This window comes from Mobula birostris, chromosome 1 (assembly GCF_030028105.1).
Source record: "Mobula birostris isolate sMobBir1 chromosome 1, sMobBir1.hap1, whole genome shotgun sequence".
NCBI lineage: Eukaryota > Metazoa > Chordata > Chondrichthyes > Myliobatiformes > Myliobatidae > Mobula > Mobula birostris.
In genome coordinates, this window is record NC_092370.1 from 101,071,304 (window position 1) to 101,085,534 (window position 14,231).

The following is a 14,231-nucleotide window of genomic DNA, read 5'->3' on the forward strand; positions in this document are numbered from 1 at the left end:
TTTTCAATTTTGAATGCTATATTTCAAAAAAAAATAGAAACATGGAAAACCTACAGCACAATACAGGCCCTTCGGCCCACAAAGCTGTGCTGAACATGTACTTACCTTAGAACTACCTAGGCTTACCCATACCCCTCTATTTCTCTAAGCTCCATGTATCCATCCAGGGGTCTCTTAAAAGACCCTATCGTTTTTGCCTCCACCACCGTCGCCAGCAGCCCATTCCACACACTCACCACACTCTGCGTAAAAAAACTTCTGACATCTCCTCTGTACCTACTTCCAAGCACGTTAAAACTATACCCTCTCGTGTTAGCCATTTCAGCCCTGGGAAGAAGCCTCTGACTATCCACAGGATCAATGCCTCTCAATGCCTCTCATTAGGTGACCTCTATCAGGTCACCTCTCATCGTCAGTCGCTCCAGGGAGAAAAGGCCGAGTTCACTCAACCTATTCTCATAAGGCATGCTCCCCAATCCAGGCAACATCCTTGTAAATCTCTTCTGCACCTTTTCTATGGCTTCCACGGCCTTCCTGTACTGAATTGAGCACAGTAATCCAAGTGGTGTCTGACCAGGGTCCTATATAGCTGCAACATTACCTCTCGGCTCCTAAACTCAATCCCACGATTGATGAAGGCCAATGCACCATATGCCTTCTTAACCACACAGTCAACCTTTGAGTGACCTATGGACTTGGACCCCAAGATCCCTCTGATCCTCCACACTGGCAAGAGTCTTGCCATTAATGCTATATTCTGCCATCATATTTGACCTACCAAAATGAACCACCTCACACTTATCTGGGTTGAACTCCATTTGCCATTTCTCAGCCCAGTTTTGCATCCTGTCAATGTCCCGCTGTAAACTCTGAAAGTCTTCTACACTGTCCACAACACCCCCAACCTTTGTGTCATCAGCAACTTTACTAATCCATCCCTCCACTCCCTCATCCAGGTCATTTATAAAAATAACAAAGAGTAGGGGTCCCAGAACAGAACCCTGAGGCACACCACTGGTCCATCTACAACCTCTCTTTGACTTCTGTGGGCAAGCCAGTTTTGGATCCACAAAGCAAGGTCCCCTTGGACCCCATGCTTCCTTACTTTCTCAAGAAGCCTAGCATGGGATACCTTATCAAATGCCTTGCTAACGTCCATATACACAACATCTACTGCTCTACATTCATCAATGTGTTCAGTCACATCCTCAAAAAATTCAGTTAGGCTCGGTAAGGCACAACCTGCCCTTGACAAAGCCATGCTGACTATTCCTAATCATACCTCTCCAAATGTTCATAAATATTCATAAATATTAACTTTAGAGTACTCTTGAAGGGTTTCAACTTGGATCCACCAGAACTAAGCAAGTTCTTAAAGCATAAACTCTTGTTGATTAAGTGTGTACACGATAAAGTTTTCTTATCCAAATGTCTTACTGACCATTGTTTTAGGCTTAGCAATGTGAAATTGCAATGTCTATGTTTTGAAAGTAAATGATTCACAAGGAGCTCAAGGAGCTTAAAACAATTGCATTGTTGTCTTTAGGGGGAGAGGAAAGTGAAGAGGTGTTAAAGTAACTTGATTTATTTATGACCTACAGCTTCACAGAACACTCATGATTCCTAGCAATTCATTCAGTGGAACAGTGGCTGAGGGAAGAAAGCACAGTAGTTTGTTCCAAGGAAATAAATGGAAACCATTACACATAATGACGTGTGCATTCATAGAATCGTAGAAACTTACAGCATTGAAATATACTGTTTTGGCCCACCGCATCCATACCAATCATGATGTCTATCTATGCTAATCCCATTTGCCCAAGTTAGTCTGTATCCATCCCCTCCAAGTAACATTTCAAATGACTTTAAGTGTTGTAATTTTTTCTGTCTTCACCATCTTTTCAAGCATTTTATTCCAGATATTCACCACCATTTGTGTGAAAAACATATCCCTCAGACCACCTTTGAATTGAACTAGTTATTTCTAGTTCTAGACTCCCTTACCCTGAGAAAAAAAAGGGTTTTGATGGTTTGTTATGTCCCTGACACTCATAAGTTTCTAATCCTTAGCCTCTTGTGTTCCAGTTGTGTTCTCTCCTCATAACAACAGCACTGCATTCTAGGCAATGTTATTGCATTTCCCTTGTACTGCCTCAGTGTACTGATGTGATGAAATGATCTGTATAAATGGAATGCAAAACATTTTTTTTTTCATTTTACCTCAGTGCATGTGACAATAACAAACCAATTTACTAATTTATCTCCTGGGGACATTAGGAATAACTTTATGATATTTTTCGTACACTTAATTTAGGGTCAGTGCCTCAATTCTGAATTTTGATTTAATTGTTTATTGACCTCTTTGTTTCCAGGTGATGCGCTGGACAGATCATGTCTGAGGTACAAGGAACTGTTGAGTTCTCAGTTGAGCTGCACAAGTTCTACAATGTGGATCTCTTTCAGCGAGGGTGAGATTCTGTACTTACTAGTTTGTAAATGCTTCCCAAGAATTCTGAAAGCAAATACTGTATCTTCTGTTATTTTAAAACTGAACTGGAGTACCTGACTTAATGAATCATTTTCTTTATTGGGCCCAGCTTTAATGACCTCAAGTGACATAAAGTGGGCATGGACATGTGGAGATTAAAATCTATCCTGTCAGGGAGGTCCAACCCCAGTGTCTCTATTGACTAGATGGGCAGTAGTGTGCAGAGAGACACTGGATGACCTTTATAGTGGTAGTTAAGAAAGCTTATGGGGTGTTAGCTTTCATAAGTCGAGGGATAGAGTTTAAGAGTCATGAGGTAATGATGCAGCTCTATAAAACTCTGGTTAGGCCACACTTGGAGTACTGTGTCCAGTTCTGGTCGCCTCACTATAGGAAGGAAGTGGAAGCATTGGAAAGGGTACAGAGGAGATTTACCAGGATGCTGCCTGGTTTAGAGAGTATGCATTATGATCAGAGATTAAGTGAGCCAGGGCATTACTCTTTGAAGAGAAGGAGGATGAGAGGAGACATGATAGAGGTGTACAGGATAATAAGAGGAATAGATAGAGTGGATAGCCAGCGCCTCTTCCCCAGGGCACCACTGCTCAATACAAGAGGACATGGCTTTAAGATAAAGGGTGGGAAGTTCAAGGGGGATATTAGAGGAAAAATTTTTACTCAGAGAGTGGTTGGTGTGTGGAATGCATAGCCTGAGTCAGTAGTGGAGGTAGATACACTAGTGAAATTTAGGAGAATACTAGACAGGTATATGGAGGAATTTAAGGTGGGGGGGGGGTATATGGGAGGCAGGATTTAAGGGTCGGCACAAAATTGTGGGCCGAAGGGCTTGTACTGTGCTGTACTATTCTATATTCTATTAAATATCCGAATAGGGTCTAATGACATCATCACCTTGACGTATTCGATATGCTTAGTGCAAGGTGAGTGGAGAAGCTTTGATGGTTTTCCAATGCGGCCATACCACTGGGAGTTTTCTTGTTTTCCACTAGCAGATTTAAAGAATAAACAATTTTATTGAAAAGTTTCCTTTATGGCATAAGGAACAGAAATGCTGCCAGAACCCATTCTCCTGCTGGATCTTATTGCCCTCAAATGCTGTTGTTGTCTCCTGTTGCCAGATATCCCTTCCTTTTGCCAGCTAAAGTGTGGATTAAGTTGAGCCTCCACGCTCCCAAGCTATGCACATTTAATTCTTGTGCATCATATTCATCCTTCATATTAAAATTGTGAGTTGATTTAGTCTCAACTTTGAGCTAAGATAACCAGAGACTACTTCATCGAATTCTAATATGAAATATGATGAAAAGTGACTTTTAGGTGATGGGATATACACTATGAGAGGCAGGTAAAGTAGTTTCTGTTTCAAATTTGGAAGATGTTGCCTAACCGCTGAGTGTTTCCAGCATTGTCTATTTTTATTTCAGATATACAACCTTTGCAGTTATTTTTAGTTTTCAGGATGCAAAGATGGTTGTTTCGGTCTGAAATACGACAAAAGACGAATGGAATTTGTGATGAAAGTGTTTATGGTGAGACTGAGATAACTGATTTTTAGGATGTTTTCAAGCAGTGGGCAATAAAGGAAAAGAGTCCAGCTCATTTAGACAGTGGAGGCAAGTTATTTGGGGAGGATGTCAACAGTAAATGTGTCAAAGGTTGCAGATAAATCAAAAACAATGTAAGAGTATTGTGGATTACAATTAAGGTCAGGGAGAGTGCTGTTTCTGGCTTTGATCTAGGGTGTTTAGAGCTGAGTACAGGGATTGGACCATGACTGATGCTTCAAGCATGGATTTGTGCAAAAATAGGCTTGAAATTGATCAAGGTCCTTAGAGAGGAAATATATCTTGGGTTTAAGCTAACAGTTTTCAAGAATGGGAGGTGAAATATATATGGAAGAGACAATTGATGGTATATTTAAAAGGGGATATAACAGGAGATCAATTTTTAATTTAAACTCACAAATCAAATGGGATGAGCACCTGCAGTAATAGTCAAACTATCCATCGGCGTAACAAAACTATACCTGGTCGTTATTTTAAGGTAGCACTTCGGCAAACACACATCAACAATTTTGAGAATGGACTGAGTATGGTAACAAGGAAATATAGCAAAGCTGAGCTAATAGAAGTGAAAACACTCCCGTGGTTAGTGTAATGTTTTATACAAAGGAAGGTCGTTGTGATTGTCAGTGGTCCAACACAGGAATCATTGTGGAAGTTACTGATGACAGTCCCCCAGCCCTAACCATCTTCAGTTGCTTTGTCAATAACTTTCCTTCACTCATAAAGTTAGAAGTGGAGAATTTGATTGATGTTTGTGCAATGTGCAGCTCCAAGGCAAATGGAGTAGCCCATGTCTCTAGATGAGTAAAATTTGTGGTTACAAAGTGGCAGGCAATGACCACCTCCACAAGAGAATGTCCCCATCCATCCTTGGCATTCTAGCACACCACTATCAATATCCTGCAAGTTACTACTGACCAGAAATGCACCAACCATATTAAAAACTTTAGTCACAGGAGCAAATCAGAGGCTAGGCATCCTGTAACAAGTGACTCATGATACTCCAAGACCTGTCCGCCATTCACAAGGCTAAAGTCAGGAGCATAATGGAATACACATAATTTGGATGAGTAGAGAAGCAGCGACTTTCAAGAAGTTTGACACAATCCAAGTTAAAAAGATTGCTTGATAGGTTCTCCATCAAGGCACACTAACCTCCATCACAGGAACACTGCAGCTGTATTGTGCATGCTCTCCAGAATTTCTTGCAGTTAATTGTGTAGGCAACTCCAGCAGAACTTCGCTGACCTGTGATTTCTACCACCAAGGAGAGTGAGGGGAGAAGGTGCATGTGAACACTGCCACCTGCATCTTCCCCTCCAATTTATGCATCATCCTGACTTGGAAATATTATTACCATTATGTTACCATATCTGGTCAAACTTGCTTTTAAATAGCACTGTGGTGTTTCTTCACCAGAAGACTTGCATCAGTTAGGAGACTTAGAGTCATATAGTACAGAAGCAGTCCCTTTGGCCATTGTCTGCATGAACTATCAATTGGCCTTTTACGCTAATGCTACATTAACCCCATTTTAATTTTCCCGCATTCTCATCAGCTCCCCTAGACTCTAACACTTACCTGCACAATTTACAGTTGTGAAGTAACCTACTGGCCCCATCTCTGGGAGCACCTGGAGAAAATCCACATTGTCACAGGGACAACATGCAAAGTCCACACAATGAATACCCAAGGTAAGGATTGAACCTTTGTCCCTGGCACAATGATACACTGACTCACTATCACTTTGTCAAGGGCAATTGGAATGGGCAATAGATGCTAGTCATACCCAAGTCTGAAAATGTATTAAAAAAAGCAAAAGCATAAGAGTTAGTTTGTTGGAATCCCACAACTAATTGGAGGATATAATTAAGTCTTAGCTGTCATGAAGTTCAATTGTATTGCATCATTTTGAAAGATTTATGTGACTTGTTTTAATTATCAATGGAATTTGACAATGTCCAGTTTCAGCATGCTCCGTATCAGGGAAATAAAACGAGGCATGTCTTGTCATGTGTCCCCTTTGCAATCCTGTTGCTAAGATGGCATCTGAACTGTAAGGCTTTACCAGGCTTTAGGGCATCTTGTTGAAACCTGAACCATTGTGTTCTGTCCATAAGACTGTGTAAGACATGGTCCCACCCCCTTCCTGGGAAACCTGCAAGTTAAGTAAAATCAGCTTTATTTTCAGTACGAATGAATTCCTGGAACAGCATTATAGACAGAATGGATCAATTCCTCCTAATGTAATTACAACTTCATAAAAATGTTAATACTGCAGCAAGATCATTGGTGTATTGACAACATAACAAAGAGCCACTTATAAATGTTAATGGCTAGTGTCTTCCAACTGCCCTCTTTAGTGATTGTGTAGCATTTTTGCTTCTGTGTCAGGTAATCACAATTCAAGTCTCAGTCCAGGGCCTTAGCCAGAGACTTGACATAATAGTGAAGTACTCTAGGAGGGATGCATTGAAAGGATTTATATAAGAACCTAAACCAATGCATCTTTTGCATGTTCAGATAGCTATAATAGATCCTTTGACTACTTGAGAAAGACTGGGGGAGGTATAATCTCAGCATATGGTTCAATGTCCAATCTAACGCCAACAATGCATTTGTTTTATTACTCTGCATGTCGACATTGCTGTGTTTCCCTGTATAACAACGATTGCACATCAAAAGTAACTTATCAGCTGTGAAACACCTTGGGATGATATGAGTACTTGGAAAGCTTTTTTTAATGTTCCTTCTTTCTTTTGTACCTGGAAATATGAAACGGCTGTAAAATTTCTAAGAGTTACAGTCTGTTTTAATGAATTCCTAAAAGTAGGCTTGATTTCTTTTACCCACAAACCTACTGTACATGTGTTTATTATGAATACTTTTCCACTGTGGGACTGTTCAGCTGCACATGAAGCATAAAATATTGAAGTAGTATTGCAGTGAAATTGTAGGAAATGTGTATATTTTAAACTTAGTTGAAAATACTAATCAGTAGCTCCTTGATAGCTCATTGAGTTCATTCGGTGAGAAACTGAGCCAGCAGGTTCCCACCTTCCATTGTTGGCTTTCTAAGCAAGATCAGTGGAAGGGATCAGGATTACTAAGGACCTCAGTTCCAGTTCTGTATTTCACACTGATTTCTTTTCTTATGATGAATTCTGGAACTAAAAAAAATCTACAAACTCACTTTTAGATGAAAAGCTGTGGTGTATGGGTTAAAACCGTGTTTCCCAACTTTTTTTAGCCCCACACTGCCCCTTAAAGAAGTTTCATATTTGCCAATGCCCCCCTAAAACACCATCATGCATGCCAATTCCCCTGTTAGGCACAATATACTTTCTGGCACCCCCATAGTGTAAAAACATGTCTACTGTTGTGTACGTGGCTGGGTTACACAACAAAGCTATAAATAAAAACGATGGAGATGGGAGCTAAATTACAGGGTCCTTTACTGACTGAAACTGAACTGAACACACACGTACAGATCAATACGTGCCAAATAGCGCATGCAACGACGTGTTATTACAACATAAAGTAGTCCCATAATATACAGTAGGCTATATGGTACACTCCTCCCCTTTTATTTTAATAGTGTATCACCTGGGGCACTATGCTAAACAAATATGTGTACCCTTAACATAAAATGCCTACCAATTGTTTACTTAGTAAGTTAATAATATCAAATTATAACAAATTTACATAATAATAATAATTATTATAACTCAAGGGTCTGGGGGGACTCTGCCCACTGTGCAGTACTTCTCTAGATGATGGTTATGTACCAGTGGTAACAGAAGAAATAAGTGAAGCTGTAGCAAAATTAGTCATATGTCGCAAGAGGTGTGATGCATTTTTCGTAGCTTTGGTTTCCAAAAGAAGTGGTTGGTGATCTGCTGTCTCTGCTAGTTATTCAGAAGTCGGGGCAATCTGATGACTCACAGAAAGATCAGTACTTTATCAGTAATCTTTCACCATTTGATGAAGCAGTTGATTGAAATCCTGTTGTTCATTCCATTGTTCTTAAGCTGCTGTTAAAGTACAGTTTTGCTGATATTAAGGATTACTTGCAGTGCTATCTGTCTGAAGTTCAAAAAAAAACAAATCTTGGTCAAGAAAATGAGACTGAACTCTATGCACTGTTTCTGAATTGTTTGGAGGATTCTAAGTATGAAAAATCCCAGTTGTGCACAGTGCAAGAAAGATTGCGTACCTGGCTCAAGAGGGAGGATTCCTTCAGATGCGCATTCAGCACGAGTGTGAAAATACAACAGAAAACTTACAGTTTGTTGCCAGAATTTGCCTCTGCTTTGATGCTGTTTCCCAACTTCTTTGTGCAAAGCAAGACACATTGGCTGAGGATTCAAAATATGTATGTGCAAAAGAAACTTCCCTGCAAAGGATGAAGTGTATGATTTTCAATGGAGGAAATGATTGGTTCAAGATTTACCTTGTGCGAAAGCTGTTCTGTTTGAATGGAATTGATTTTGTCCAAGAGCTTTAAAGGGATGGCCAATTTTCATGGATCTTTCCCAAGGAAATTGTTCAGGAGAAGACGGAGATGCTGGTCTTTTCGGAGATTTAAGCTTATTGAGAGTTTGCAGATCTTCCATTATCTGTTCATTTGTTAACAAATAATTTAACTGCCGGCTGGTGGTGCAGTGAGATCAGCACCGGGCTCGAGAATGGAGGTTCCTGAGTTTGATCCAGTGACAGACCGCTCCCGAGCATGCTCTTCATCCGTGCCAGGTTGATGTTGACCTCGTAAAAAAAACACTGCCACCTCCAGTTTAAATTCTTATGTAAAACATTGTACAGGATCAAATACCCAAACCCAGACCCAAACTACGCTGGTGCAGGTTTTCGTCTTTTGTCTGTAATTGGAACAGGATCATTAGGTCTCCTCCTTAGTTTCCTAGTCATCATTGGCTTTACCATCATAGAATCTCCTGTGAGTTCCATTGTTAGCCTCTCATTCTCAATCAACTTTTTCTTTCTTCTAACAATCTTTTTATCTTCAAGTTCCTTCACTGCTGCTTTCTTCACTTTAATATAATTCCTTTCCACTTGTTCTGTCTCCAGTTGCAGAAAAAGCTCTGCATTTCGTATTCTTTCCTTGTATTGTTGATCTAGTTTCTTCATCCTTTTCTGATACTCCTGCAAAGTGCTTTCCTGTAACTGCTTTACCTGTCTTTTGGGAGATGTCAATTTCTCCTGGTACATCTGCTCTTTTACTTCCAGGTAGTCTTCATCATCCTGCTTATTGGCAATATCTGTCTCCTTTGTATCCTCTGTATCTTCATCCGAGTCATGGCCACGGATACTGCATTCGTCCTCACCATTGACGCTGTCTAGCTCCTCCTCCTCGTTGTAATAGTTGACAATGGGTGAGAAGAGAGCTGTGGACATCTTCCCCGCCAAGCTGCCCTCCATTGTTGACACATCTGGTGCCTTGATGGTGTGCCAATCCAACTGGATTTTCCTGAGTCATTCACGTCCCAGCAAAGGTGGTCCTCCCTTTTTCAGTACATAGAGGATCATTTGCTGTGTTTTACCTCCATGGGTCACTCACTTTACTTTCTTTCTTTATTAATCTTTTTATTGATTTAAAAGGAACATAAATACAAACAAGAGGAGAATTATCTCAAATATATATATATATATCAATAACAGTACAAACCGAGATTAAGATAGACATTATCAAAATCATATATATTGTTAAGCTAGTACAAAATATATAATAAAAAACAGAATACAACAATTCTCCTCATATCTGTTCATGAAGAGGAAAGAAAAATCATTGAATTTTAAATGAAGAAAAATAACAACTACACAATACATAAAAAAGAAACGAAAAAAGGGACTGGGCAGTCAACTTTGAGGATATGACCAAAAAAAAAGAAAGACTTTCTGATCAAATCTAAAACTTCGAAAAAACATTGGAAGAGTGGTAAATCAAATTAGATGAAAATATTGGATAAAAGGTCACCAGATTTGCTCAAATTTAAAGGATGTATCAAATGTCTGACTTCTTATTTTCTCTAAACTTAAACAGGACATAATGGAGGAGAGCCAATAAAAGACCGTAGGTGGATTAGAATCCTTCCACTTCAATAAAATGGCTCTCCTCGCCGTAAAGGTCAAAAAGGCTATCATACGTTGAGCGGAAACAGGAATATTTCCTGCTTCCAATGGGATAATCCGAAAAATTGCTGTAAGCAAATTAGGTTGTAGATCCAGATCCAAGACTTTTGATAGCATTTTAAAAACATCTCTCCAAAAGTTATCTAGCTTTATGCAAAACCAATACATATGAGTTAAGGTGACCACCTCAATATTACATCTGTCACAAATAGCATTGATATTGGAAAAAATACGCGTTAGTTTATCCTTTGACATATGGGCCTGCACTGTCACTTTAATTTTGCCTTCGGGGTGCACTTTCTGTCCTGTGTACGTCTTTAACAGTAGTTTAGTTCGTTTCAGAGGTAACAGTTGTTTGTAGTTGTGTACAAAGATCACTGATAAAGCTGAGCCTGTATCCAACTCCATTTTCAGTCTCACGCCTCGCTCTGCCTTGGCTCGTACCTTGCACTCTTCTTCCGAGTGTTGTTATCAATTAAAACACGGTGTTCCGATACGATGTAGGTTCATCAACCTTGACGCCAATTTGTTGTGTATGTGGCCGAGTTACACCTCAAAGCTATAAATAAAAATGCTGGAGAGGTGAGCTAAATTACAGGGTTCTTTACTGACTGAAACCGAACTGAACGCACACGTACAAATCAATACGCACCTAATAGCACATGCAACAATGTGTTACTACAACATAAAGTAGTCCCATAATATACAGTAGGCTATATGGTACATCTACCATATGCTAATATGAGAAAAATTATTCTACCTTGAACCTTTATTTGTCTTTAAACCTAGCTTACTCAGTACTTGTGTGCTAAACAGCAGCTTTGACATCAGTGTGATCCTTGATGGTTTTTAGCAAGAGTTGAAATATCTGTTTCAAGTGGTGACAGCAAAAGCCTTAAGCCCCCATGCATAACAATGACCAAGCAGTTTCTGCTTTATGTGAGATGTGGTTCACTGCACTGTGGCCTCTTTTTACAAGGAAGGAGGATGAAAAAGCAAAAAAGAGGAGCATGGCTGTTCTTCAAAGACCAGGGAACTTGGTACGAAATTGTAGCCTCATACCACAAAAACCGACATTTTTGAAAAGCATTTTTGCTTCTTCATCATTCATTGATGATTGTTCTTAACCTTTTAAAAAAGAGATTTTTTTCATAAACTTTTCATTGTTGATAAACCATACATATGCCATTAGCAATGCCTCATTGTCTCGCACAATTGACTCATTCAGTTGAATCCTAACTTCTGTTTTTGTTGCTCTGTGCATAGTCGATACTCAGTGCCTTCACTCATTTCATCAATACAAGGAGCTGCAGGGTTATTTCTCAGAGGAATTGATTTAAAAATACTGGTATCCATTTTGAGCACAGTGGTGAGCACTTCTGATACAGCAGGCATTATTAATCTTTCACCAATATTATGAGATTTTCCACACTTTGCTATCTTGAGACCACTATCAAAATCATTTTTAACTTTATTGGTAAACGGCTTGAGTGTGCAATGCTTTTTAAATACTTCTTTCATCTTCTGGAACTGAGTAATACCATAAGAAGCTTTTTCAGGGTGTCTTTTATGAAAGTAATCCTGCAATCTTGATGGTTTCATGGCTTCATTAGACAGTAGAGTGTAACAAATAAGAGAAATGGGCCATCACTGATCTGACAGGAACAGAAAAAAACCGTACTCCAGGTATGTAACATTGTATTAACACATTTTCTGTAGTTTCCTTTTCATAGCAGGATTAGAATTCAAGGCTTCACTGCCTTCAGACTCATAGAGAAAATACTGTGTGTATTTATCCATCATTAACAGGGCTAAATTAAAATAAAAAAATTAACACAAACTGGGAATGCCAATTGGATGTTGACAACAGCAGCAAGTTGACATGGATGGAACGATGGTAGCAGCACGCAAAGGAACATCGAGGTGAAGATGAAGACTATCACGACAGTGATAACTATGCTGACAAGGATTCATATTTGACAAGCTACCTTTACACTATTCCTATTAGCGTGATTGACGTTAGGTCTCATAATCCCCAAAGGTGGTTTTTCATCGCCATTTGAAGCTGAGGTCACTTTAAGCACCTCAGGAGGAATCCTTGGGGTCGGCAGGTTCACGGATTGGCTTGGTTTCTCTGTTGGTTCCAGCCAGCACTACATTGTTGCATGACCTGTTTTCTGTAGATCTGTAGAGAAAGTTGAGAGGGTGTACTTGACTTATCAGCTGTTAAATTGCGTGAACTCTTTCCACGCTGCGAGTCAAGGGGAACTGTTGGGCACCCTGGTTGCTATCCCGAATTATTGGTATCCCCAATAATGCCTGTTTGGTTGGTAAGGTCAGATGAGATTGCTGAGTTTCAGATGTGTTGTGACGGCAAGTGCTCACGCCTGCAGAGTTATGGTTCTACTTGTGTTCCAGTCGCTCAACCTTGTTTTTTCAGGAAGAGCCTGCCTTACTATCAGTCAGTCAGGTTTAATGCCTCAAGTTAGGGTGCTGCTTACCACTGCCCCCCCAAGAATCTAGAATGCCCCCCGATGACTTCTATTTACCTTAATGTCCCCTCAAGACATGTATCCACCCCCATTGGGAATCACTGGGTTAGAACATAAAACATTCAGTTTAGGAAGCGGCCCTTCAATCCACAATGTCTACACCAAATTAAACTAAATCCCTCTTGCCTGAACATGATTATTATCCCTGCATTCGTACATGTTCTTGCATCCATCTAATCCCACTATACTGTCTGCTTCCACCACTGCCATGGCAGCCCATTTCAGCCACCTACCATACAGTGTCAAAGAAAGCCTGCCCTGGACATCTCCCTTAAACTACCCCTCTCACTTTAAATGCATGCCCTCTGGTTCTGGACACTTCTACTCTAGGAGGAAGATTTTGAATGCCTACCCTACCCATGCCTCTCTTAAATTTCATAGATGTTCCTATGATAATTGTGTTCAAATGATCAATTTACTCAAACAGAAAAAAATAGATTATTGCAATTTTTGCAGTGATAAATGTCTGTTCATGTCCAAAATCAAGTTGGAAGTAAAAAAAAGTAGAATTCTTCACTTAAGGAATTGGTACTGTGATTTAATGAGATATACTCCCTTCCTAAGAATTTATAACTTGACTAGTGTTTCTCACACACTTCCGCTTGCTAGACAAGAGAGAGCAATGGCATTTGTTTGCTGACCCATCAGAAATGGTTCTGAGCTGTTAAAAGCAAATCTGCAAATCAAGGTCAGAGAAGTCGAGGAATGGAGCAGGATGGTGTGTACTCGAGTGTGGGGATGGGATACCATTTTTATCGGCTGGTTGCAAATGGCACGAGAGGTCATACTTTGGTGATACTGCACGAGGTTCAAAAAGAGCTTGGGTGCTTTTTGGCAGATGGCAAACAGCACAGGGCCAATAAAAAGAACGGAGGTTTATGTGGAGCTGCCACTATTGGAGCAGTCATTGTGTGACTGGGGAATGATTACAGTTGTCTGGCTTTGGATCAACAGGGTCTATTTGAGAACAGGCTTGGGCAAGCACAGGTGGAGTTTCTAAGTAAATAAGTAATAAAGTTTCTTAGTTTTTTTTCAGTTAGTACATGGCTATTACACTCAGAAAGTAGTGGTATGTTCCTTGTTTGAGGTGTGGAAAATGTGAGAGATCTCCAGTCTCTTGGAAAGCTACAACTGCATGAAATGCATTGAGCTTCAATTCCTTAGAGACTGTGTTAACAAACTGGCATTGTTGTTTTGGTAACATATGAAATTAAATCCTTAGAAAGAAGTGACATAGAATTGGAAGATGTAGAAACCTTGTGGATAGAGTTAAGAAACTACAAGGGTAAAAAGACCCTGATGGGAGTTTTATACAAGCCTCCAAACAGTAGCCAGATGTGGGCTGGAAATTACAACGGGAGGCAGAAAAGTCATGTCAAAATGGAATGTTGCGATAATCATGGGGGATTTCAATAGGCAGGAAAGTCAGGTTGGTGCTGGATCCCAAGAGAAGGAATT

General features: G+C 39.9%; 1 protein-coding gene across 1 annotated transcript in view; it reads left to right on the forward strand.

Moving 5' to 3' along the window:
• fam135b (family with sequence similarity 135 member B) overlaps window positions 1-14,231 on the forward strand; it is a 392,129-nt gene that overhangs the window by 102,922 nt on the left and 274,976 nt on the right. The window contains exon 2 of the mRNA XM_072259585.1: window positions 2,373-2,468. Within this exon, the coding sequence (XP_072115686.1) occupies window positions 2,392-2,468 (77 nt within the window). The 5' untranslated portion in view covers window positions 2,373-2,391. The remainder of the gene's footprint in view (window positions 1-2,372; window positions 2,469-14,231) is intronic.